The 23,764-nt window shown below is 36.5% G+C and overlaps 1 protein-coding gene across 9 annotated transcripts in view; it reads right to left on the bottom strand.

Annotated features, from left to right (window-relative positions):
- QTGAL (queuosine-tRNA galactosyltransferase) overlaps window positions 1-23,764 on the bottom strand; it is a 152,882-nt gene that overhangs the window by 28,120 nt on the left and 100,998 nt on the right. For all 9 annotated transcript variants that reach the window (XR_012652736.1, XR_012652733.1, XR_012652734.1 and 6 more), the window contains 2 exons: window positions 16,752-16,847; window positions 7,276-7,400 (listed from right to left, as the gene is read on the bottom strand). Coding sequence is in view for 4 of the 9 variants with exons in the window: in XM_075044879.1 (XP_074900980.1) it covers window positions 7,276-7,400; window positions 16,752-16,847 (221 nt within the window). In the remaining 5 variants the exon portion in view is untranslated. The remainder of the gene's footprint in view (window positions 1-7,275; window positions 7,401-16,751; window positions 16,848-23,764) is intronic.

Below are 23,764 nucleotides of genomic sequence, written 5' to 3'. Positions count from 1 at the left end.
ATTATTCTTACGAAGTATACCTCTGAGGTACAAACATAACATTTGAGGTTATTGAGGTTAACAGGTAACCTAATTTGTTCCCAAAAGTTTGTTAGCTAACCTTCCTAATATTTTAATGATAGGAATTTTGTATTTTTATTTGCATCGTTCCTTCACAGCCCTGAGTTATGGTTTGAAAAACACGCAACCCTCATAGTACTAAGGCATATGGATTCTTGCTGGGATTATTAGTTAGCTCCAAGAGCCCACTTCACTTCAGTATGCAATTTTTGAGCACAGCCAAATCCTGCTTAGCACTTCATCACTGATTGTGGCGTGATAACTTGGAAAGAACTTCACACGCAAATAAAGGTACCCAAGAAGAACAGCTACTCCATATAAAATTTCCATACTGTTTTGAGGACTACAGCCATGCACCAGCACTTCAACTAATGGAGGAAAAAAAAATATCTTGGATTTGATTGCAAATCTCTTCTAATGCAACCACAAGCTGCATTCCTGCTGCAAAGCTTTAGCTGCTGCTGGCATCCTTTGACACTTGCCTTTTTCCATGTTCATTAGAGCATACTACATTCCCAGAAGAAAAGTTAAAGGAAAGAAAAATGAAGGTCAAGTATTTTTCCAGGATCACTTTACTGGAAATTTTAGAGCTTCTGCTACCTTCTAAAAAGGAAGATTATTGCTTTACATGTAAATGGAGAGGTTTTAAAACTGATTTTACTTTGAAATGTGACTTCAGAAGGATAACCATTACATTCCAGAGGTACTTCAGAATCTGTTCTGTTGACTTAAGTGACACAGGCAAGTTTCTTTTCTACTTGAGTTTGCAAAGTTAAGAAAGTGAACAGAAAAACAGGGAACCTTACAAGGCACAGAAAGAATTATCAACTTCTAATTGTATGGCAAACAATGGAATCTACGTCCAGGCGCACAGAAAATGTTTCTATTTGTCATGGAGATGTCCCAGTACACTCAGTATTGATTGCTTCCAGACAGTATACATTTGCTGTCTAGGTGATGGGTGCCTATATTCCACAGAAGGCCCTACAGAGGTAAAATTCAAGTAGACCAATCTTCCACAAAGATATCAGACTGAAGCAGATTTACTGACCCAATCTTATCTATGAATGCTATATTGAGAAATGCAAGTAGGGAAAGTATGTAAGGGAATTCCATGTCCTTTTATTTCTGAATGCAAGTTATTAAACTCCAAATTAATCAGATCACTGTTCAGTGTTGTCAGACAGCTTCATTTAAGCACCAATAAATGGTGTTCTTAAATACCTATTTTGGGTTGTGAAAATGAAACCAATATACCCCAGCACTTGTGATTTTTTGTTTGCAACACTATGAGGCATTCTCATAAAAATGCTCACAGAGAAGAGTTTAAAAATCACATCCCCCATGCCACAATATTGTGTAGGCCCTTTTTAACGAAAATTTTAAGTTACACTGAACGATTTGCAGTCTTGAGTTACCTTGAAATACTTTAACAGTGCAAGCCGAGATCATCAGATAAATACAGAATTGAGGGGAGAATTTGTGACTGAGGTTTAGAGTGACAATCACAGACTCAATCTTTGTGAAAACTTGCTCTGCGCTAACAATGTATCTCACACGTTGAAGCAAAAGGTAGCTTATGGAGTGTCAAAAGAGAGTTTCAGTTATCCCCTTCAGGTTTCCAGTTCACCTAATTTGCCACTTTTTTTGATGTTTCCAGAGGAGGTAACTGGGATTCCTGCCTTGAGGGATGAGGGAATGCCATTTTCCCATCCTTTAAGAGCCAGTGCAGGTGCAACAGAGGGGAACTGTAGCAACATGCAAAGGATGATTAAAGAAAATGCCTGAAACAATCTAGAAGTTGTACAAACCACTACTCAGACGATTCTCACAGCTATTTTCAGATTTTGCGTTATTACATATTCATAGCCACCAGCAAAAACTAGGAGATATTATTTAGTCTGCATCACCCCAAATCAAGGCTGCTTTTCCTACCCATGTCAGAAAGGATTAAAGCAAGCCGTTTCCCAGTAGCCTTTAGTATGATTTCCTAGCCTGTATTCAGTTAACAAGACTTTCCTCAGCCAGAAGGGGGATACAAAGTCTTCTGACCACAGAAGTTTGTTCCCACATCCTAATACTCCTCTTTGACCAAAATTCCTGAAGTATATTATTTTTCATGTTTCTTTCATTTTCTTGTCACTTCTTTACTTTACAAAAGAAATGTTATAAGTATACATTTTTCTACTTGGAAAATCATTCTCCAGGCTTACGTGATTTTCCTAAGATCTCACTTGCCATGGCCCCTCAATACTCATCAGTTATGTAGCCTGGAAGGAAGAAGAGGAGCCAAAATTCTGCAGGAGTGAAATGAGGGTATTCATGCAGTGGGTGAGAATGACTACAAAGTGTGTTCCTCAGTCCCAAGCAGTTATTGCCATACCATCCACCCAAGTAATACAACAATGGAGCTCTGTTAAAATGTGTGGTGACCTACTGACTGAATACAGGAGTCAAGAAACATCTGCTCTACTCCTATTTTGAAATGAAAGATAATGTGACAATAAAAGCTATATGATTTAATGTCTGAGCTCAGTTAAACCTCGCCATATTGTTTCACTGCCTTTCCCCTCCTTCCCCCAGTGAGGCTACATAAGTGAATCAACAGAGCAAAGACAGATGTACAAGTACTTGAGAAATGCACAAATACAAGCCCAATATCCTAAACAGGACTGGGATTTTAGGCATTGATTACCATCCACAGTAATACTATAAATCTGACCTTTTCTATATACATTGGTCCCGCACGCTGCTCAGGTAACACCAGACAGGAAGAGGAGCTATTCAAGCGAACAGCCTCTTCCAGTGGTTTTTCATTCATGCCAGGATAAGAGAGTTCTATATTATAGGTGAATCTCACCTGATAGATAATCCAGAGATGGAAGAACAGAGAACTTTTTCATCACAGTGAGAGCTGAAAGAACAGATTCTTTATAGCTAGTTTTGCACACAGAATTCAAGGTCCTTACAATCCACAGGAAATTCAGAAATGAATCCCATTTGAACCTTGACCATACTGGTGAATAAACTGATTTTTTTTGTTGTTGTTGTTCTGTTGAACTTCATGTGAACTTATTAATTGCTGGACTATATCGTCCCACTGAGTTATTACAGCTACACTGTTAATAGGTTCTATTAATGTCTGAGTTCATCTTCAGGTCATGGGTCATTAACTGAGGCATGGTTTGCATTGTGGCCTATTTTTCATGAAAGGCTTATTAAGACAGACAGAGACTATCAATGTTAATGCCATTTACTTTTCAAGAATCTAATGAGGTCATTAGTTTTCATGTTTAATTGAAGTGCCAAATGCGAGCATAGAAGATAAAAATGCAGTTGACCTCATCTTTATTGCAGTTGTACAGGAATATGTTACGTTCTTCCTCTCTCCTGCCTATTTTTGGATGCATATGTTTTTGCAGGAAATGAAGCAGGCATTCCTGCACTCATCAGTGATATGAGACCCATGCCTTAGAGTACCTCTAAAACAACCAAATGTGTGTTTCAGACTAAGTGCCTGTTCCCCTTCGCTTAGATGACACTGGAAGCTTCTAGTGCCTGAAACCAGATGGTTTCAATAGATTACGTAATTTTGGTTATTTCTGCAGAACAAGCTCTTAAAATATTATACTCATTCCGAATACACAGCATATGAAAGTACTGTAAGCCTTGTAAGTACACTTTACATTTCCTACATAAAAGGGAATCGCCTGAATCTCAGATGGAAGGTACAAACCTTATTTTCTGCGTATATTAAATTTCTCTTGACCAAAAGCTTGTAAACTGCTACAGAATTAGCTACCTGCCCCAACTGCCTGTCTTCATGAGCGGCACTACCTAAAGACAAGTACAATGTTTTATTGCTCATCTTGTTCCAAGCTGACTTTTATCTTGCAATGAGGTACCTTGTTTTATCTACAGTTCCTTTTTCTCCCCTTTGGCAAGATAAAAATCTAAGAATTTTACAATGTTTTTATTATACACCAAACTTTCTTACTACAGTACTTCTCACTAAAAAAACAGCTCTGATATTGTATCAAATCAGTATAATGTAGCTATGTAGCACAAAGTACACACAGCCCTAGGATACAAGCTGTAATGTGAGATAAAATGATTTAGATCTAAGAGATACAATATGTGGGATTTTGTGTTGTAAATTCCTTGCTGAAGAGAAGTTTCTCAAAACTTGTATTGCTCATTCACATTTAGCAGGTATCCATCATAGGCTTTAGATGAAATTACAATGAGAACATTTATATTTCTGTATGCACCTAATGAAATCTAAATATAGACACCATACTTCATTTAGATTCTGTCACACACCCAAAACATTTAATAACGCAGTCTGATGCCTCCAGGGTAAGGGAGAATGCAAATAAGACTTTGTTTCCTGCTTCACAGATACTTTCACCTCTAGATATTTGTTCCAGAAGGATACTAATCATACAAAATGACCAAAAAATCATTACTGTTTACAATTATACGTACTAAATAAAAAGAACTAAATGTCGCTTGCCAAGTAGTTTTATAAATATTTTAGGAAGTCTGAAAATGCAAAATCAGGCATTTTTTCCCTGAACAGTAATGAAAGACACTCGTATAAACTGAAAGCAGCCCATAATAGGCTATGAGCAAATTTTGTCTTTGCTGAAAAGATTGAATCACGCACCTTTGTATAAACAAGTCCTACTAACCAGCTCTATTTTTTAAGACTGAAACTAGGCATAAACTGTTAAAAAAAAATCAACTTTCCTACAAGCATCATTTTGATCTCAGACAAGATATTAATCTGGTTGGTGAGTTACTACTTCCAAATCCACGTGTAGGCTAACTCTGAAAATTCAAAAACAACACAGGCCAATGGTGAAAGGCAAAATGCCACAGAAAACTGCTCAAACACCACACATCGCAAAAAAAAAAGCGGGGGGGGGGGGGGAGGAGAACAACAACAACACAGGACGACACTTCTAGAAAACGTAGAATACGCATTAAATAAGGTTGGGTGACCAAAAGGCAAATTAGAGAAGACCCAATTTAAATTATAAACTTAAACCTCTGTGATGAGGCCATTAATCTCTTTTTGCTCAATGCACACCTTGGTCTCTAGAAACAAATGCTGGCCAGCCCTTCACAACTTAGGCAACAAACAGGGGAACAAGCCAGTAAGAAGAGATGTTACACAACCTCGTATTTGAAAGTTCACACAAAATGTTATTAACAGTAGTACCAGCAAAAAGCCAACAGGAAGAATGGCTAGCTTGACTTCTTAGAATAAGACAAGAAAGGCGCCAATTTGGACATGCAAACTGCACATCTGAAACAGCTTACAGTATTTCCACATTCTCACAGTATGTTGTAATTCAGGGTCCTTGTGCCACACAACCTTGTAGATCTGAATAAGCAACAGCTTGCAGTAAATTCAAAACAAACTCATTTCCAAGAATAAGATGTTTTCCCACAGATACAAGCAACAGACTTCCAAGAGTTCTAGCATCCCATGATGCATGGCTGAAAAGTTTGTAACTAACTGCCAAAATGATCACACACTAAAAGAGAAAAAAACCCCTTACATTTAAACACCAATAAAAAGGAAAATAATTTACCTCATATTTGTTTGCAAAATCTGAAGAATACCTCCTATTTGTTTGGAATGACTGTTTCAGAGCGAAATGATTTTATATACACATGCATACATATATATATGTATGTATAAAGATCTATAGTGACATTAACCATGAGCATGATATTTATGCTAACATACTATAGTATTTACAGTAATACAATAATATAGTGATATACAACTAAAATGCACATAAAAATGTTTAGTTTTACTATGTCAGTTCTACAAAGCCATACAAATAGGACTGACTGAAAAGTGTATTTATATCATTAATCAGTAAGAAAACAGCTTACTTAATTACCACTGTGATTCTGGTTTGGGACTCCTAAAGTACAGTGAAACTTGCGTAATTTGTTATTAATGTCAATCCATAAGAGAAAAACAACTTTGGCTCAGCTTGCAGGACTTCTGATCACGAAGAACACCTTTGATGGGTACAATGAGCACGTAGAGGAATCCGCAATTGACAATGTAACATTTTCTTTAAGGGTAGACCAGCACTGTAAAAGCAGTAGGCAACAGCTTACAAGGGAGCACCTGAGATAATTACTCCTAAACATCCTCAGGTATTTTTCAAACCTTATTATCTGATTTATATGGTCTAAAACTTTTAAAATAGGAAAATAATATGTGTAAATGTGGCACATTATCAGATGAAAGGTTTAGGTTTTATTGTCTTTTTCAAAAGACGGTTTTTGTTGGTATTGCAAGTTTTTGTTTACTTTTTTAAAATTGAGACAGTTCATTTTGAAATTAAGCTTTAAAATTGAAAAAATATTTTTTACATTATGGTTCACATGGCAAAAAAATATGAGAATCAAAACCTCACATATCAAAAATCCTAATTAAAAACTCACCACTAGAATATATTTCAAACACATTCTTGCAATCATGTTCAAAGTATTGAAAGAAGCTACTGCTTCACTGCTTGCTTTTGCCATGTTCAGCAGATAAGATACATAATCATAGAAAGTATTCTTAATCTGCTTTAAGGGTAAGAAACTCAGATGCTTTAGATAACCAGAGACGTTATTCAGGCAGATTACGAGATCTCATGTGATCAGTTAGAGTCTCAGCTGAAGGAATGGTAACTGCAAGTTGAGAAAACAGTACTGCTGTAATGCAGTCCCAAAAATGCCTCATTGCTCTTACAATACCTATTGTGAAATTACTTCAAAAACAGTTGCAAAGACAAAACAATTACATAGAATTTCTATTTGTCAAATGTTAAAGTGCCCCCACCCCATCCCTGCCTCACTAAATCATTAACACAGGTACACGGATAGTGTACAGGCAACAGTATGCAAACGAAAGTTTTCAATTCATAATTTCAATTCCAGCATTACAGTATGTTACTCAAAAGCAAATTATAGCAAGAACAAACAGAAAACTAACCTTCCACCACGAAAAGAGGATACTACCAACATATTATGTTATGCTTGCTTTTTAGCCTTTTTTTTTTAAAAACAAATACAGACACACACAACACTAGGTAATTATTTTGCTGTGTGATGTCTTGAAGAGATTAAGCATCTTCACTGCCAATCATTCAAGGTGAAGCTAATTTTTAAGTTCTACCAAAAAATGCAACTTACTCTAGGACAGAATGACTTGCAGCCTGTGGATGGTAACGGTACAGCAGGAGGCAACGGTTTACTCGAAAGACTTCACCACCCTTTTGGATATGTTTATAAAAAAACAACAAATCTTCTGGAACACCCTGGAAGAGAAGCAGTTATTTCAAACCAGGAAGTGACCAGTATTCATAGTTACATCTGAAGACATATTTTATTTTTCAGCCAAATGAATAAGCTTTAACATAATTTTATTCATATTATTTCTGTATGTCTCCATGAAGATATCTAATGGGTCATTAAATAAACATATCTCTAGAAAAGATAAAGCTATTAAAAAGCAAGCAGTGCTATTTAAAAACTAAGTACAGCTGACCACAAGGACAAAGGTGGAAAAATAAACATCATCTCATTTTGACAAGGATCTAAAGCTTGGTACAGGTTAGTCCCAAAAGAAAGAAACCCAGCTGCTGAACAGCTTATGAAGCCTGAAGTGCCACGTAACCAAATAGTTTACTGAAAGGGATCAGTGACTTCAGAAGAGTGTTTTTTCATTTTACTAGAATTATCGTTCTTTCTTTGGTTGCCATACAAATATGTATATTGGTCTCTACTTAGGGAAGGTAAATCAGGCCCCATAATAAGAGACCTTAATAAAAGCAACCTCAGAATAGGGCAATGTCTGAAAACAAACTTTTTTTTTTCCTTGCAACTTATTTCCATGGTACATTCTTCCTAATGTGATTGCAAGCAATACTGCTGAAACACTGCAAGAAAAAAAAGCTCCTAGAATTGTGAATATATCAGGCTCTAGGAAATATTAGAGATTTCATGATCACATGCAACATTTCCCACCTAAAAATCAGAAAATCTTCATGCCAGACATAGTGTCAGAAGGGCAATCTTATGGCACATAGTATTCAATTACACATCATAGCATACAAAAGCATAAACCCACCTTTAAAGATACAGCCCTATACTGAAGGTAAAAAAGTAGCATCTATTTACATTTTGCAATGGTGCAACTTCTTCAAATAATGGCTAGAACATTTAATTTTTCTATGTTTAAATACAGATTTTTCTTTCCTCCAACCCAGTGTTTAAAAGGCCCCATGATTTTATCAGGCTAAAGATCTCTGCTATATAGAACCAGGTGGGCCAAATAAAATTTTTAAGTGTCAAATCAATAAAAACCTGGAAGTTAACATGAAAAAGATGAGAAGGAAAGTAAAAGAAGAGAAAGATACTGAAATACATTCCTTTCTGTAGGCAATATCACATACATGAATAACAGGGGCATAAACCTCAACTTTAGGTATTCTATTACAACACAGAAAAACAGTATGAGCGTAAGTTTAAAAAAAAAAAAAAAAAAAGAATTTTTTCCCCATTACCACAGCTTCTGAGTTTCTTCCATAATTAAGAAAAGGAGATTCTCTAATTAAACTGCTGGACACAGAATCCCTCTGTGGTTTCTTCTGGCCTTCTACTTACAAGAGCAATACAGTTCAGTGGCTGCTTCTCATACCCACCAGACTGAGCAGCTGAGGGGGTGTGGGGAGGGGAAGGAAAACGAGACAAAAAAAGCTTTGAACCCTGGAAAACAAATCCAAAACACTCAGTTGAACATAAGTATCTTGGGAGAAATCAGAACCACATCAAGCTCTGTGCTTTGTAGCTCCAGACTTCACTATATGATAGATTGATTTAAGACCCTGAATTGGGCCACACTCCCAGATTCCGAATAAAATGGATTCTGATCTGACTGCTTGCTAAGGGCAGCTTATCTGTAGCTATCGTTTGTCTTGGTAGATATTTGTCTGACTTCTAGTTTAAGAGCTGCGATGAAGAAGAAAAGTTTTAGAGAACTTCATACAATTTATGCTTTATATGAACCAACTTTGAAAGCCACAAAAGAAATCTGGGGGAAGCTGGAGTAGCAGACACAGTCATCAAGAATATAAGAAAAACACAAACTCAAATTCTTTCCATTTTTCTTGTAGCCCTTTCTATCTTTTTTCTTATTCTGGACTTTAATGGAAATACTGAGAGCCAGCAGCAAAGTTTAAACCTTTTTCTCTTTTCCAGTCACAGACTAGACTGTGTCAGACAGGGCACAAATTTTGTAGCACATATCAGCTTACTGCAGTAATCATATTTTGATTCACATGTATGATTATGTCACATACATATCTGCAATTCATTTTCTTTTGGGTAAGCATTTTTACATTATTCAAGATAACCATTAATATGTATATTAAAAAAGAGAGTTACTACAAAAGTAAAAGGATCTTTCAAAATGCTGCTTGGTTCTGAGTGCTCTTTTACTTTACTTTAACTGGCAGAAGTACTTTGAAATAAAGTACACTCACTCCTAGGAATGAGCAGGTGCCTTGTGTTGCTCAGCAGTGGCCTCTCACATTACAAAGGAGCAGCACTGCCATGCATTTTTCAGGGAAGGAAAGATGTTGACTGTGTTACAGATCCTGCAGGGATGGGACTTCCTATGGCTCTTGAGCGTGTAAGTTTGTTGCAATACAAGAGTTTCTTCCCAATTGAGACATATTATTGGATCCAGATGGCATTTTAAACACCAGGAATCTTTGTCAAACAACATAACTTTCAAAGAAAAAGCTGTTTAACCACTAAAGGGATATTTTAATGTATTTTTTGAAAATTAATATCCAAAGCTAAAGTATCAATTAACAATCCAGCATTTCAGCAATAGGTTACCACATAAATAGTTTTCAGCATTAATAAATACAACTAAATTGCACAGTTTACATGTTACTGGACTATATACAGAATTTTCCACATTATAGGCAAAACCCAACCCTATATGCTGTGGTGCGTTAAGGGATTGGTCTGCCTCGCTCAAGGTTGTGCTCATCAGCTGCTGATTACAACTCCTAGTGAAAAACACCGCCTACACCTGCTCTGTTCTAACCAGCATGCACTAACCATATGCAATATCATCAGCCTCTTTAACATACTACTAAAGAGGTGAAGGATTTGTGTTTACCCAGTATTTTGGGCAGGTATCACTTGCTGTGCTGATGGTTGGCTGTATAGATGAGGGGATTGATTTTGAATACACAATCGGATGTCAAGCAGAACCTAACTTGAATTCAACTAATTCCTTGTTCAGGGACCAAACTAAACATTCTTCTCTTCTCTTCTCATTGCTCACTGTTTCTCCATCCTAGTAGATCACTGTGCATGAAACAGTACTCCAACTACAGTGTCCTCAACATATGTATTTGGCAAGGAGGTGCAAGCCACCTACCACTACAACAAGCAATGCTGGCTACAATTTTTGCAGCTCCACCATCAATAATGGTGAGGAGCATCAGTAGGGATGAAGATACTGATGAGCAATTTTGGGGGGACTTTTAACATAAGAGTGGCCCTTTGTGCAATGCTGTAACTAGTAATACCTGGTGAAAGATCATGTTGTAGCCCTGGGGTGACTAACAGTAACCACTGCAGAACTTTAGGCTGACAGAAGTCTTCTTTTGGTCACTTGGACAGAACTTACCATTAGGCTGTACAGGCATATAGACAATATAAGGGCTGCCTTTTACTGCTAAACCTAATACAGGAGATTGATTCTGCCACAGAACCAGTCTGACTCTACTTCCTCATCCATCTCTTTTCCCTCCATTCAGCCTTCTCAAACATCTTTGACATGTAGTCTTCCCCCGTCCTCTTCCAGCTGACAGGCACTGTAGTACAGGTGGCAGATCCTTGTAAGCAAAACCAGTGGACATTTAGCCTATGCAGGGCAATCTAACTAGTGAAAATGGGAAATCTAACACAATGTTTTATATTTCAAGAATACATGCATTTTTAACAAAAAGCAATGACAAACAAGACAAGGAAAGTAAATCTATCCACACATGAAAAAAAACCCTTCAGTTCTGGAAAAGCTTAACCCTTCCTCTTGGTCACAGGCATCATGGAAAATTGGGCTCTAACTTGGTACACTTTTTGCAAACCAGACAGCAACATCAGGGTAATTGTTGGACAGAATAAGCCAAATTGCTTTAATTCCTCAGAGGAGCCTAATACTGGTGAATGGAAAGAATGAATCAAAAAGGAAGTAACTTTTGATTCCATACTATTCTGTTTCTTACAGGACTTTGGAAAGAGTTTGTTTCATTGCTATTTCTTAAACTAACTCATTTCATACTGCACATTTTAGGACATTCATTAAAAAAGAAAAACATTTCAGTATTAATACTACAATAGAGTTGCATAAAAAGCAGATCAAATGGTGTGCATTACAACACCTAAGATTAAACAGGAAGAAAAAAATCTAAACTAATTTAGCAACAAAGCAGAGATGTTGAATAAAAAAAAAAAAATCAAAGTAAGTTTGTTTGGTTTTTTTAAAAATATGTATGCCAAGAGCTGCCCCACAGCATTTCCTCAAAGTCTTGAGCTAAATCTTGGACTTGCAGAAATAACACACACTGAGGTGTTGGCTGGATGGAAGCGAACACAAAAGACACCCTATTTTAAAGGAAGTACCCCTGCCTTAGAAACAAATGCTGTTCTGCCAGACATTAAACTCTCTTACTCATCAACAAATGCTGTTCAAAGTGTGCTGCTGATCAGGAACAGCTACTAAGCTGCTGGAAGCTAAAACTAAATAAGATATTGCAGCTCTTCTCCAATTTAAATGTAAAGGTGAAAAAAATTAGGAAGTAATTTATCAAGAATTATCCATCCTTCGTCTTGCCCTAAAGACAAGTTTTATATTAAATGTCAATTGTATTTTTCTTTTGTAATGAACAACTTCTCATTGAAATGACTTATTTCAAGGAGAAATTATTGTTAATTGAAAATACTCCTTAGTTTGACTTCCTTTAGAATAGTCAACCAGAGGTATGCAAGCAGACTAACCACAGGCTGACTCCATATTGAATAGCTATTAATAGCTTCTCTTCAGGATTATCCAAGAAATTCTTAAGTCCCTCTTTCTGCAGATCTGTCACTTCATTTTTTGGCACCCATCCAAATCATGTCTTTACATCATTTTGCCTTGGTTATAAGACCTGAAGCCTGAAACATTTACTTCATTGTTTGGGAAATAACACAGGTTAGAGGAAACTCCAAAAGATTGCTTTCATCCAAATGTACTGGCACAGAGAAATTCAGTTAAACAAAGATGATGGGGAAGTCAAATGGAAGGGAGGTGGTAAATTCTAAATGATATTTAATAACAGACTAGCAAAAAATGTCATTAGACATGGGGTACGGGGTGTATTTTTAAAGAGCTTATTAAGTATACTTAGTCATTGGCTCCACCACTGTTTCCTTCCTTTTTAGATCAAATATTGATCGCTGTTCAGTCTTAACTATACCAAGCCAAAACCATTAGTGCCTGTGTTTTACGCAGATTTTTCCCTAGGCACCTTGATAGGTTATTTGATAGACTGACCATTTTTTAATTCATGTTCCAAAAAACCAAACTCCTACTTAGCCTTTTACCTTTCAGGCATTATTGTAACTGCTTGCCTTTCTGGAGGGAATGACATTTGTGCGCTCTGGCAGAGAAAAATAGAAAAATGTGTTAGTCAGCACGTAATAGCCTACAAAGTTACCTTAGAGCTTTGCAACATGTGCTACAGTCTCCTGTGCACCAAAGGATATTTTGACAACTGCTCAATTTGTGGTTTTTGTGACCTTTTATCACAAAAATAGATCAAAACAGCTCCAGACGCTTTGTTCGGAGCCACAGTTTCTATTCAGAGAGGCCAGTGGCTTATAATACGCTATTCCATCTGGGGCTCATTAAGAATAATTTCCCCCTGTTTACACTTTGAGATTAGTTTAGAACTTTAAGGCTGTCACTCCATTTTTAGTTTTCATACACTTAAAAAGGAAGGTTAAATACAGAGGTGACAGGAAATTAAGGACCAAGTTGTGGTAAAGCTCTAGAGAGAGAAACAAGTGTGGCATATTACAGTTGTGATGTCAAGAATAATACTGCTTGAATAAAGCCATGACTACACAATTTACCACATTTGCATGGAGTGGAGTCTGCAGGTTAGCAATGCTCATTTATACAGTTCTTATTGTACTCAAGATTTCTTAGGGCATTTATCTAAAGCAACAAGCTAGGTTGTTTTAGCTTAGTGCCATTACACACAAGTGACTAGAAAAAGACACATAATGTGCCTTCCCAGTGATCTCCATTTGGACATTAATAGCAAACAAAATCTGGTGTCCACCTGAAGAATACATTTTGGTATAAGTACACAAGGCCAGTCAGATACAATTGCAAAATGTTGGGTTTATATGCAAATTGAAGTGCACTGTTAAACATATGAAGCAATAACTTTGCTTGGCTAATAACAGACCCCAATCTATTACTACACGTGACTTTATAAGCACCCTATGTTAACAGATGATATAGCTTCAAAATCTGCTTTTCATATTATACAAGACCATGCACATTTTTTCCTCAGCATAACTTTTTGTGCCACTTTCAGACACAGTTATGACTTTTCAGCAATGCTGCTAGCTGTTAGAAGACACCAAAAAGTAGAGAAGTAAAACCAATCATGCGGATAACATCACACACTAATTTTCAAGTGTGAGTTCTGAAGAGTTTAGTAAAGTCCTGCTACTTCTTTCAGTAAGGAAGTACTGCACTCTTTATCCGAGTTGATTGGGTAACAGGAAGATTATTTCCCTTTAGTTTCCTAAAAAATTAAGTCAGAAATACGGTTCATGTGACTCTCCTCCTAGCAGTGCGTACTATTTAAAATATTACTTTATAGGCTTGTGACTGCTTCTATTGTATTATCTTCACCTCAGCACACCATTAGAGCTTGCTAAAATCTACTACTTTTAAGTACTTCTGCTTTAATTATCATATATCTGAGGTTGCATAAATAACACCTCTACCATTTTAGTTAATTAACACATAAAGCAAACCTGTCAGGTTCTTAACCACCATTTATGAAGACACTATTTAGGATTTTGCTTGAACATTGCCACAGTGATTACATAAAAGGAATACATTTCCAACAATTGCACATCTTGACCAGAAAGAATTTTATTTCTAAAAACATTTTGAAAATATTTTTAAAAATCTGTTTCATGTAATGCCTGGATGGAGGGAGAGATACATACATACATGCACACCTACCTGTAATTAAAAAAAAGATTATATCATAGCTTATATATTTATATTCTATCAGTCCACCTATACTATCAAGATAAACATCAAATCACAATTTCTTCCATGGAGAAATTATCTTCCATTTGTTCTAAGCACTGAAATACGAAGAACAGGTGTTTGGATTTAATTCCAAATGAGAAATGCAGCTTTTTGGCATGGAAACAGTTTAGCAAATGGAGAAGGCTGAAATGTGGAAATTTGTTGGCCTGTTTCTGTGTTTACTTGCAGCAATATGACACTTACAGGTTGCACTGTTAAATACTAACCCAAAAATGAAGATGGAAGTGATCAAATTAACACAGTCAGATCAAAACATACACACATGGGTATGATCCTTAAGAGTACTCAGTACTAGTTTATAACAGTTCTATTGATACACAGGGAAAATCTTTTTTTGCCTCAAAGGATTTCTTTTCAAATGAAAATGAATGAGTTATATCAATGCTAAATACTTTAGAGTGTTAAATGCTGAAAGATTTAGGACTTGATTTTGTGTCCTCTAAACCCACAAAGGACAAAGGTTTGACTTCATTGCTTATGTTCATTGCTTTGTTCATATCTGTCATCACCCTTGTTTGTATGGTATCTTTTTGAAGGTCCTCTATCAGCCAGGTAAGTTCAACTTATCACTGGTAATTTTTAAAACTAGAAGGACATAGCATGCATTGTGGCTGAAAAATCATTAGGATTAAGATTATCAGCATATTACATCTGAATAACCAGTGGCATAGTTCCTACACAATTACATATATATAAACCAAAACAAAAAAACCACCCCAAAACTAAAAGCAAAAAGCACAGAACAATAGTCTGTTGAACTTAACCTCTTAAAATTTATCATTAGGCTTGCTGTTCTATTGTTGTTACTATGTTTTAGCTTGCTTGCTTTCTTTTATGAGCTTACTAATAATGTTCACAAAGTCAAAGATTCTTCAAGAAATGAAAATACAATGATAAGGAATAATAATAAAAAAGAAATAAAGAGCATGGGTCAGCAAATATAGATTGTATTGGGAGCCAGGCACCATTCCCAGCTCTTCCACTCACCTGCCATGTAATTAAGGGCAAATCTTTTCATCACTCTAAACAATTCTGTTCTCTGTCTGCCATCTCCTTAAATTATAATTTTTTTGGCAGCCCAAAGAATAATATTTGTATATCCTCATACATATACACATGTGTGTATACATACACACTGCATGGCACAGGAGGGCTCCATGTGGAAGCTATAAGAAGAATAATAATGATAGTATGTTGTAGTTTAAATAATAAAATAGGAAATAGCCTTAGGAGATTTTTTTTTTTTTAGAGTACTTTTAAATGAAGGCTTTCGAAAAAAAATTCAGAACCACCCATTCTAGCCCTAAAATCTCACCAAACCCACTGGAAGCAAAACTCCTCAGGTCCAAAACATGCAGAATGGATCCAAATGCGTCTGAATTAGATCTATTTGCCAACATATTTCTACTACTACCACAATAAATACCACCAATAGACAACCCTGGATTTTATTCCATAAACATGCTGATGAGCCTAAAGCAACCAAATTGAACTTATATAAGAAATCTATAAAGAACATCTAACTGTCAGTGGAGGAACACTTCTCAGATAACAGTCATTTAATTTGTAACCTCCCAGTCCTGATCTTTGCAGAAAAGCTACTTAACATCTTCCAAGGACAAGCCTGAGAACGAAGAATGACAAGTGGATAATGGGATAAGTGGATAAATGAGATTTAATTATAGTAATTTTATGGCACATTGCAATCTCCTCTCCTTCTTTCTTCATCTTAGGGATATAAACCTTTCCCCTTAGGATAATATATTACCATCTCTTTGCCATCATGCACCTTTCTTCCCTTCCAATCTCTTTCACCAAATCTACCTTACCTTTCAGAGATGGCTCATAATGAAACTATGAGCTGACTTTTGTTTAGCTTTCAGATCTGCTGTATCTATTTCAGGGACTGAAGAAGGGCTTGAACACCTGAATCCTTCTTTAGTTTTTCCATGTATGTTGCCATATCTAACAAATGTGTTAGATTTATCTACAAAGCCCATCTCAGTTATGCCCTTCAGTCACCAGTTACCCCAAAACAACTGTACTTGTTTAACAACTGGTTGGTTTTTTTTAAAAAAAAAAAGCCAGGTATACAGTACAACCCAGATTTTTTTAGACCTCAGTTTTTATCTATACCCCCTTGCCTAGTGTTTCTTAATAACAGGTTTAGGGCTTTCAGAGTCTGTTAATCAAAGAGATGGTTCCTGGACTACGTAACATCCATATCATCCATAGCACTCACCTTTCCACCCTCATCAAATTTTCCGACATGAAAAAACCACTCTCGAGAACAGAACCAGGTTGGCATGATCACAGTAGGTCCATGGGAGGTAAACACCTAGGAAAAAGATGAAAAAAGCCAGTCTTAATTAATAGAATGTCAAAACCAGCATCTGTTGGAGGATGAAGTAGACCTTACACATTCACCTGAAATCCTGCAAATACTTATGCCTATACTTAACCTTCAGCAATTTTAAGCACTGAGAAATGCAAGTGCTTAAAATTTAGCATGTGCTTAGTGTTTAAACTGCAGTGTATACCAGCACCTTTGATGTGTCACAGCCCAACAGACGAATCTACTTCCTGCTTCATATTCCATAACCTTCTCTTCTATCATAAGTTGCAACACGTGCAGAGTACTTCAAACTTTATTTCAAATTTAGAGAAGTATACAGGAAATTACGCTTCTATTAATAATGGTGATGTTGATATCAAAGTGAATGAATTGAGAAGAATCTTAAAAAGTTAAAAGTTCTTAAACTTAACCCTACAATTGTTGTGCATTGATTTTCCATTTTATATTCCTTACACATATATTAAGTAGGAACTTCCACTGATATTTTATTTCTGCCAAAGACACTTAAATCTTAATCAAGTTTGGACAAGTAAGATGCAATTTATTTTAAACATTATCAGAGCACTATGGATTTGCTACCCACTGGTACCTACCTTAAAAGGTTGTTGGACAGAAAATGCTTTAGGGACTGAAAAGGGAGTGGCTATTAATTTCATCCTCTTGACTAGTGACAGCCAAGAACTATACAAATCGGTCTTTGCAGCTTTAAACAAACTTGTTGTAAACACAACTATGAAATAAACCAGAATCTGGATTATGGAAGGTAAACTGGTTCTTTCTTTTATTACAAGATGAAGTACCCAGCCAAACAAGAAACTGAATTTGTCACACAGAATGCACAAAGTTCAGACAGAAGACTGTGCCTGCTTCCAAGAACCACACAGGAAACAGAGCACAGCCTGGTTTATGAAGGCAGAAGAAAGAAACCTCGCAATTACTGCCAGTCTTCAAACAGTAATGAAAATGCTGATTTTATGATCAGATGATTTCATAGCATGCTATAGTGGTACTATTAATATTCCTGTATAGTTGAAATTTTAAACATCAGTGCATGAATGTAAATTTTGTCACGTGCATCTAAGCATTTACACTTTAAAAGTGCTCCTCAATTTCAACCTGGAATGGAGCTCCTTAAACTCTTCTTATGTCTAGCAGCTTCCATTTCCACAAATAAACATGGATTTAAAACCCAAATTTTACATGCTCAGTTCTACACAGACACATAGACCAACTCTCCAAACAAATTAGATTAGAAATCTAATCAAAATTCAACAGCTGATCTACTTGCACTCTTCTTATGGCATGAACCATCTGACCAAACACAGGCATCCACTTTAGGGTAAAACACACTGCATGCTAACTCCACAAACATAATGATAGAACTTCACTGTCCGTAAAGGGGCCCTAGGATGACTCATGTTGATGTAGACACTCAAATTTTAGGCAGTCATATTTAGTCAGAATAATCCTATCACTTCATGGCTATAATTTAACACATTAGCAGCTTGTTCATAACTGAAATACGTTAGCTTCAGAGGTGCTAAATGTGAAAAACTCCCCCCAAAAGTCAGTGGGAGCTGAAAGAGTCAAAACAATCCCAGAAAATCAGAGCAGACATGATTACTCAGTACATGGTTATTAGCTCCACACTAATTACAAGGGCAATTGAATGTAGCCTGAACCAAACAATGACCAAACAGTAATCCCATAAGAAAACAACAGTAGGGAGAAAAGCTAGGCTAGAATGCATTGCATTGAATCTCATTTCTGAATGAAAGAAAATCTTCAAAGAAAGTCTTGAGCCTATTGGTATATGTGAAATGTGTTTGGAGAGGCTAGAATGCCATTTCCTTAGTGCAGCCACGTTCATCAGAGAACATAAATGCACTTAATCTTAAAGCTGTAGCTCAATGTAATTAGTCATGCTCATGTACAAAGAGCATACATCCCAAATATCTTAGATAATCTGTGTTCCATTGACATATATACTTAAGTGAAACCAAACAGAATAAATTTGAAACACTGAGAAAAGAAAAAACATCAAAATGTCACTTATGTTAACATAGATGATGATATGATGATGATGATATAGTAGACCATCACATACTACATACACTGATGTCTCTCCTAAATCAAACAGTGCTCTATGGCTCACTGTCCACCTCAGAAGAGACACTAGAGGGGAACCACACAGACAAAACTGAGACTGATGATGCCACATATGATTTCAGGGTCCTATCCTTCAAGAAAGTTTTTGAACCTGGAACAGTACACCAGCTAAGAGTCAATGAATTTGTAAATAAGCTTTTTCTATATGATTATTTATAATGCGACGTCAAAATAAACTTTAGGAAATTTAAATTGGTGCTGCTGCCACAATGTACAAATTCATGCTACCTTGTCCCTTCCTACGCCAATGACATTTGTGAAGCTGAAATTCTTTTTTTTTTTTTTTTGTTAGCTTAGTTTTCAGCTGGATCTGCTCCCTGATCCAACTAACCACAAAAACACTAGTGTTACCACAAAGTAGTGGGATGTAGGAAAACACGGCACCCAACACAGAGAGGACAGCAAGACCATTTGTTGTGGTTTAACCCCAGCCAGCAACTAAGCACCACGCAGCCGCTCACTCACTCCCCCCCACCCAGTGGGACGGGGGAGAAAATCGGGAAAAGAAGTAAAACTCCTGGGTTGAGATAAGAATGGTTTAATAGAACAGAAAAGAAGAAACTAATAATGATAATGATAACACTAATAAAATGACAACAGTGATAATAAAAGGACTGAAATGTACAAATGATGCGCAGGGCAATTGCTCACCACCCACTGATCGACACCCAGTTAGTCCCAGAGTGGTGATTCCCCGCCCCCACTTCCAAGTTCCTATATTAGATGGGACATCTCATGGTATGGAATACCCTGTTGGCCAGTTTGGGTCAGGTGCCCTGGCTGTGTTCTGTGCCAACTTCTTGTGCCCCTCCAGCTTTCTCGCTGGCTGGGAATGAGAAGCTGAAAAATCCTTGACTTTAGTCTAAACACTACCTAGCAACAACTGAAAACATCAGTGTTATCAACATTCTTCGCATACTGAACTCAAAACATAGCACCATACCAGCTACTAGGAAGACAGTTAACTCTATCCCAGCCGAAACCAGGACACCATTCTTTTCAGCAGCAGCATAGATAATCCATAAATAATCTCTAACCTGATGGGGGAACTGTATGCTCAAAGTCTAAATTTACAGTACATCTATATTAATTTAAGAGCTCTCCCACTCATCCTGCCTCTGGCTATACAACCCAGTCACTTATAACAGCATTGGCACTCACCTGGCCCTATGCTCAGCTAGATCAGAGCACTACCTCAGTAAGAAAGCTATTATTTTCTGTTCTTTAGTGTTCATTTTCTATAGCCTTCGTTCTCTGAATCGGTTCACTGTAGGGGTCAGACTAGCGATACTGCTGACATATTGGAGGGGGAAGGAACAAGCTTTGGAGAAGAAAACAAGACCTCCCTTTTTGGTCATTGCTCACAGTTAATCAGTCCAGCTGAAACATAAAACTGCACCCTCTGTCTGAATACTTGCACTGATGGGAGAGGAACTTACTCAGGAAAAACACTAAACTCCTAACAACTGTATTGAAATACTGCAGCATCTGCAAACTTTTGAAAACTACCTTCAAGAGCTTTTGAAATTTCATCTTCAAGAAAGAAAAAAAAACCAAACAAACAAAAAATCAACCTTCTGCAGTTTGGAAATTCTAGATTTCAGCTCAGTTTAGTCAAAGGGGAAAGTCCCCTCTGGATTTCTTCTTTGCCTACTCTTACCATACACTCTTGCCAAGGTGTTAAAAAATAGTCGAATTGGCTTACTCTGTGATAAAAGCTGCAACTTCTCACTATGTGAGATTGCCACTAAAGATTTTATCCATAAATCTCTTAGATTGCGTGGACTGGAACAAAAGAAACAAAGAGGACATGCTAGCCTTAATCTGAAAATCAATCAGAAGCAGAATTTGAATTATGATGCAGCTCTGTAACTACTATGTTTAGTTTTCTTGGAAATGTTCTCCAGCTCTGCCCAACAAATGTACTGTATCACCCTGGAACCTCAGCGGGTTTTCAGTCCTCCTCGAGGAGTTAATTCAGTATATTGGAAAGCAGTTTGAACCTGTGAACCTTTCACACACAGCTGTATTGGAAGATTAATGCTTAATAATAGTTGTTCTCAATTACTGTACACTGCATGCCGTAAAGATTATCTAAATATAATCTAGCTGAATGAAACCAACTTGTTAAAAACCAACTGCAGAGCTTGTAGGTGAAGGTATAAATCTGCTCAGATTTTGAATTCCTGAAGAACACAGTGTTGTCATAACCAAATTGGAATCCATCTTCATCAGTTTCCAGGTGACGGAAACAGGCTGCTATTTCAGCACTGTATTTGTTAAATTATTTAGAACTTTTTTTTTCATCTGGTTTTATTCCAAGGATCAAGTAACAAGTAATTGAAACTGATTTACTCTGGTTTGTTCTTGCTAACTGTTTCGCTATTGAATTACATTCAACTATCACAGAGATTCTCTGAAAATGTATCTAAAGAATATAAAGAGTTGATAAAGTGGCTTTGATTTGTTGTGTTTCAAAGCTGTCAGCAGCACATGTAAGTCTGGTCCCCACTGATGCTCACTTCAGATCATGTCAGCAGTCAATATGAAATTTAAGTTCCAATACTGAGAAAGGCATTCATGTGTTTATAGTAACTCTTCAAGGAAATTTATATTTCCTGAAGCAGCAAATCAAAATCTAACAGCAATGTGGCAAAAGAATACATGCAGATGACAAAACAACCTTATCACATTATGTCATACAGAATACAGAGGGGAAACCAGGCAGTTCACAAGAGCGACATATTTAATCACGGGCCCAGACTGCTTTCCAATGTAACAAGCTAATTGCCCCAAATACACCACACATTTAATTCTACTTATGCTATAGCATTTATGAAAATTATATCCACACAAATCAAGGATTAGAAACAATCTCTTATGTCATGATAAAGAAAACTTTCCAATACCCAGGGTATTGGATACAATACACATTAGAAGGTGAAAAAGAAAACAAAACAACAACAACAACAAAAAACCAAACAAACAAAATCACATGGCAGAGGGCCATAATGATTGTGAGCTGTAGGTAGACCACAGGCTAACGGACATCACTCCTGACTTAGAAAAAATTACGTGTTAAGATACCAGTGCATTAATTCAGCAGTGAATGTACCAGGACCTCACTACTAAAGATTACCAGGTTTACATCCAGAATCAGGTGTGTGTATTAGTGTGACAGAAGAGGTATGGAAGGTAGGGAAGAGAAGAAAAGACTCCTTATCTTACTTCAAAAAAGTATTCAGCAAATAAGATTTTTCAAAAAAAGAATTACAACAAACTTTATTAAGCTTTAAGGAACCTGAACACCCAATCTGGTACAGATTACATTCAGTTAGTTTATATTGTACTGAACTGTTTTACCCTTTCATATGCCTATATAAATAATTGCCTGTATCACCTAATCATTGCATGCTTTGACATTAGCTGAAAATCCCTGCTCTAAAGAAGCCGGGATCTGGCACAGCAAAAAGTACATTTCAGAAATAAAACATGCCATGACTCTCCATACTGAAAGGTTGATATATACATAGTAATTCTGGTACAGGCTTGACTAAAATTCAGCACTACTTAACCTTCACAATCCCAAACTCCACTTAGCAACAAAACTAATCAAAAAGCATTCAAGAGTCCTGAGAATTGCTAATGCCAGTGAACACAGACAGCGTTCAGCACCTCTGAGAAGGTATTCCAGTCCTGCTCCTGGAAAATTTATGACCTACAGCTCCCCATGATTTCCTCAGGATTTGAAGCCTTAATGAAGGCTGAAATGTTTCACAGTTTGCAGGAAACTCAGACTCTTTGCAAGAATGGAACCAATGAGAGCAGCTGTAAGATGATGCTTTCTCAGTTGCTGTATCTATTTTTATATCTAGTGTTTCCTACCACTGTTTGAAGGGACCTATATTGTTTCTTTTCTGTAACAACTAGCTAGATTATACAGCTAGTTTCCTTTTCAGTATATAGCTGGGAGTAGAAGTACTGCACCGCAGAGATGTTCTCTTACACCTCTGAGTACAATCCCTTCCAACATTTCAGAACTTAACTGATGTTCAAATTAAGATACTATTAAAAAAAAAGTGGGGGTTATAAAAAGTTTATAAAAGTTAAGTGATCTCTCTCTCTCTGTGGTCAATCTTCCACACAAATACAGTCCAATGATCAAATCTGTATACAAGCTGTAGTAATAATAATTTATGTTTGATACTTTTACCTACACAGCCACCGTATGATTGACACTTAACTTTTTTGAAATATACATAAAAAGTCTTAAGCCTATTCAAAGGTGCAGCCAGTCAATAGTATAGTACAGAATACCTATGTAAAAGTATTACATGATTTATGGACTGCCAGGAATATACATAAATATTAAAAAAAAAAAAAAAGAAAAAAGATTCTGCATTCAAAGTTATTAGAATCCTAGTTATATAGGCTTAATAATAACACTGAAAGGCTGTTTTCCTGAAAGTCCAGAAGGTTAACCAAGACATAAATGTTATTACATGAAAAGCTGATGTTTGCTTTTTGTTTTATCTTTTTATGCAAAGAAAAACTGTTCATTAAAATATTTATGGTATATTTTAATACTTTCTAAAGCATACCTAAATCTCGAGGGACACAATGCATGAATCTCTCATACAAATCCCCGCTCCCCACTTCCCTACATCCCAACACTTCCAGTTCTCACAATGTAACCAGACAACAGTAATGAGAGGGAAGTTGAGAGAGCA

The sequence above is a fragment of the Buteo buteo genome, chromosome 13, assembly GCF_964188355.1.
Source record: "Buteo buteo chromosome 13, bButBut1.hap1.1, whole genome shotgun sequence".
Classification (NCBI taxonomy): domain Eukaryota; kingdom Metazoa; phylum Chordata; class Aves; order Accipitriformes; family Accipitridae; genus Buteo; species Buteo buteo.
Note: the sequence above shows the minus strand (reverse complement) of the source record. Positions and strands in the feature narration are given on the sequence as shown.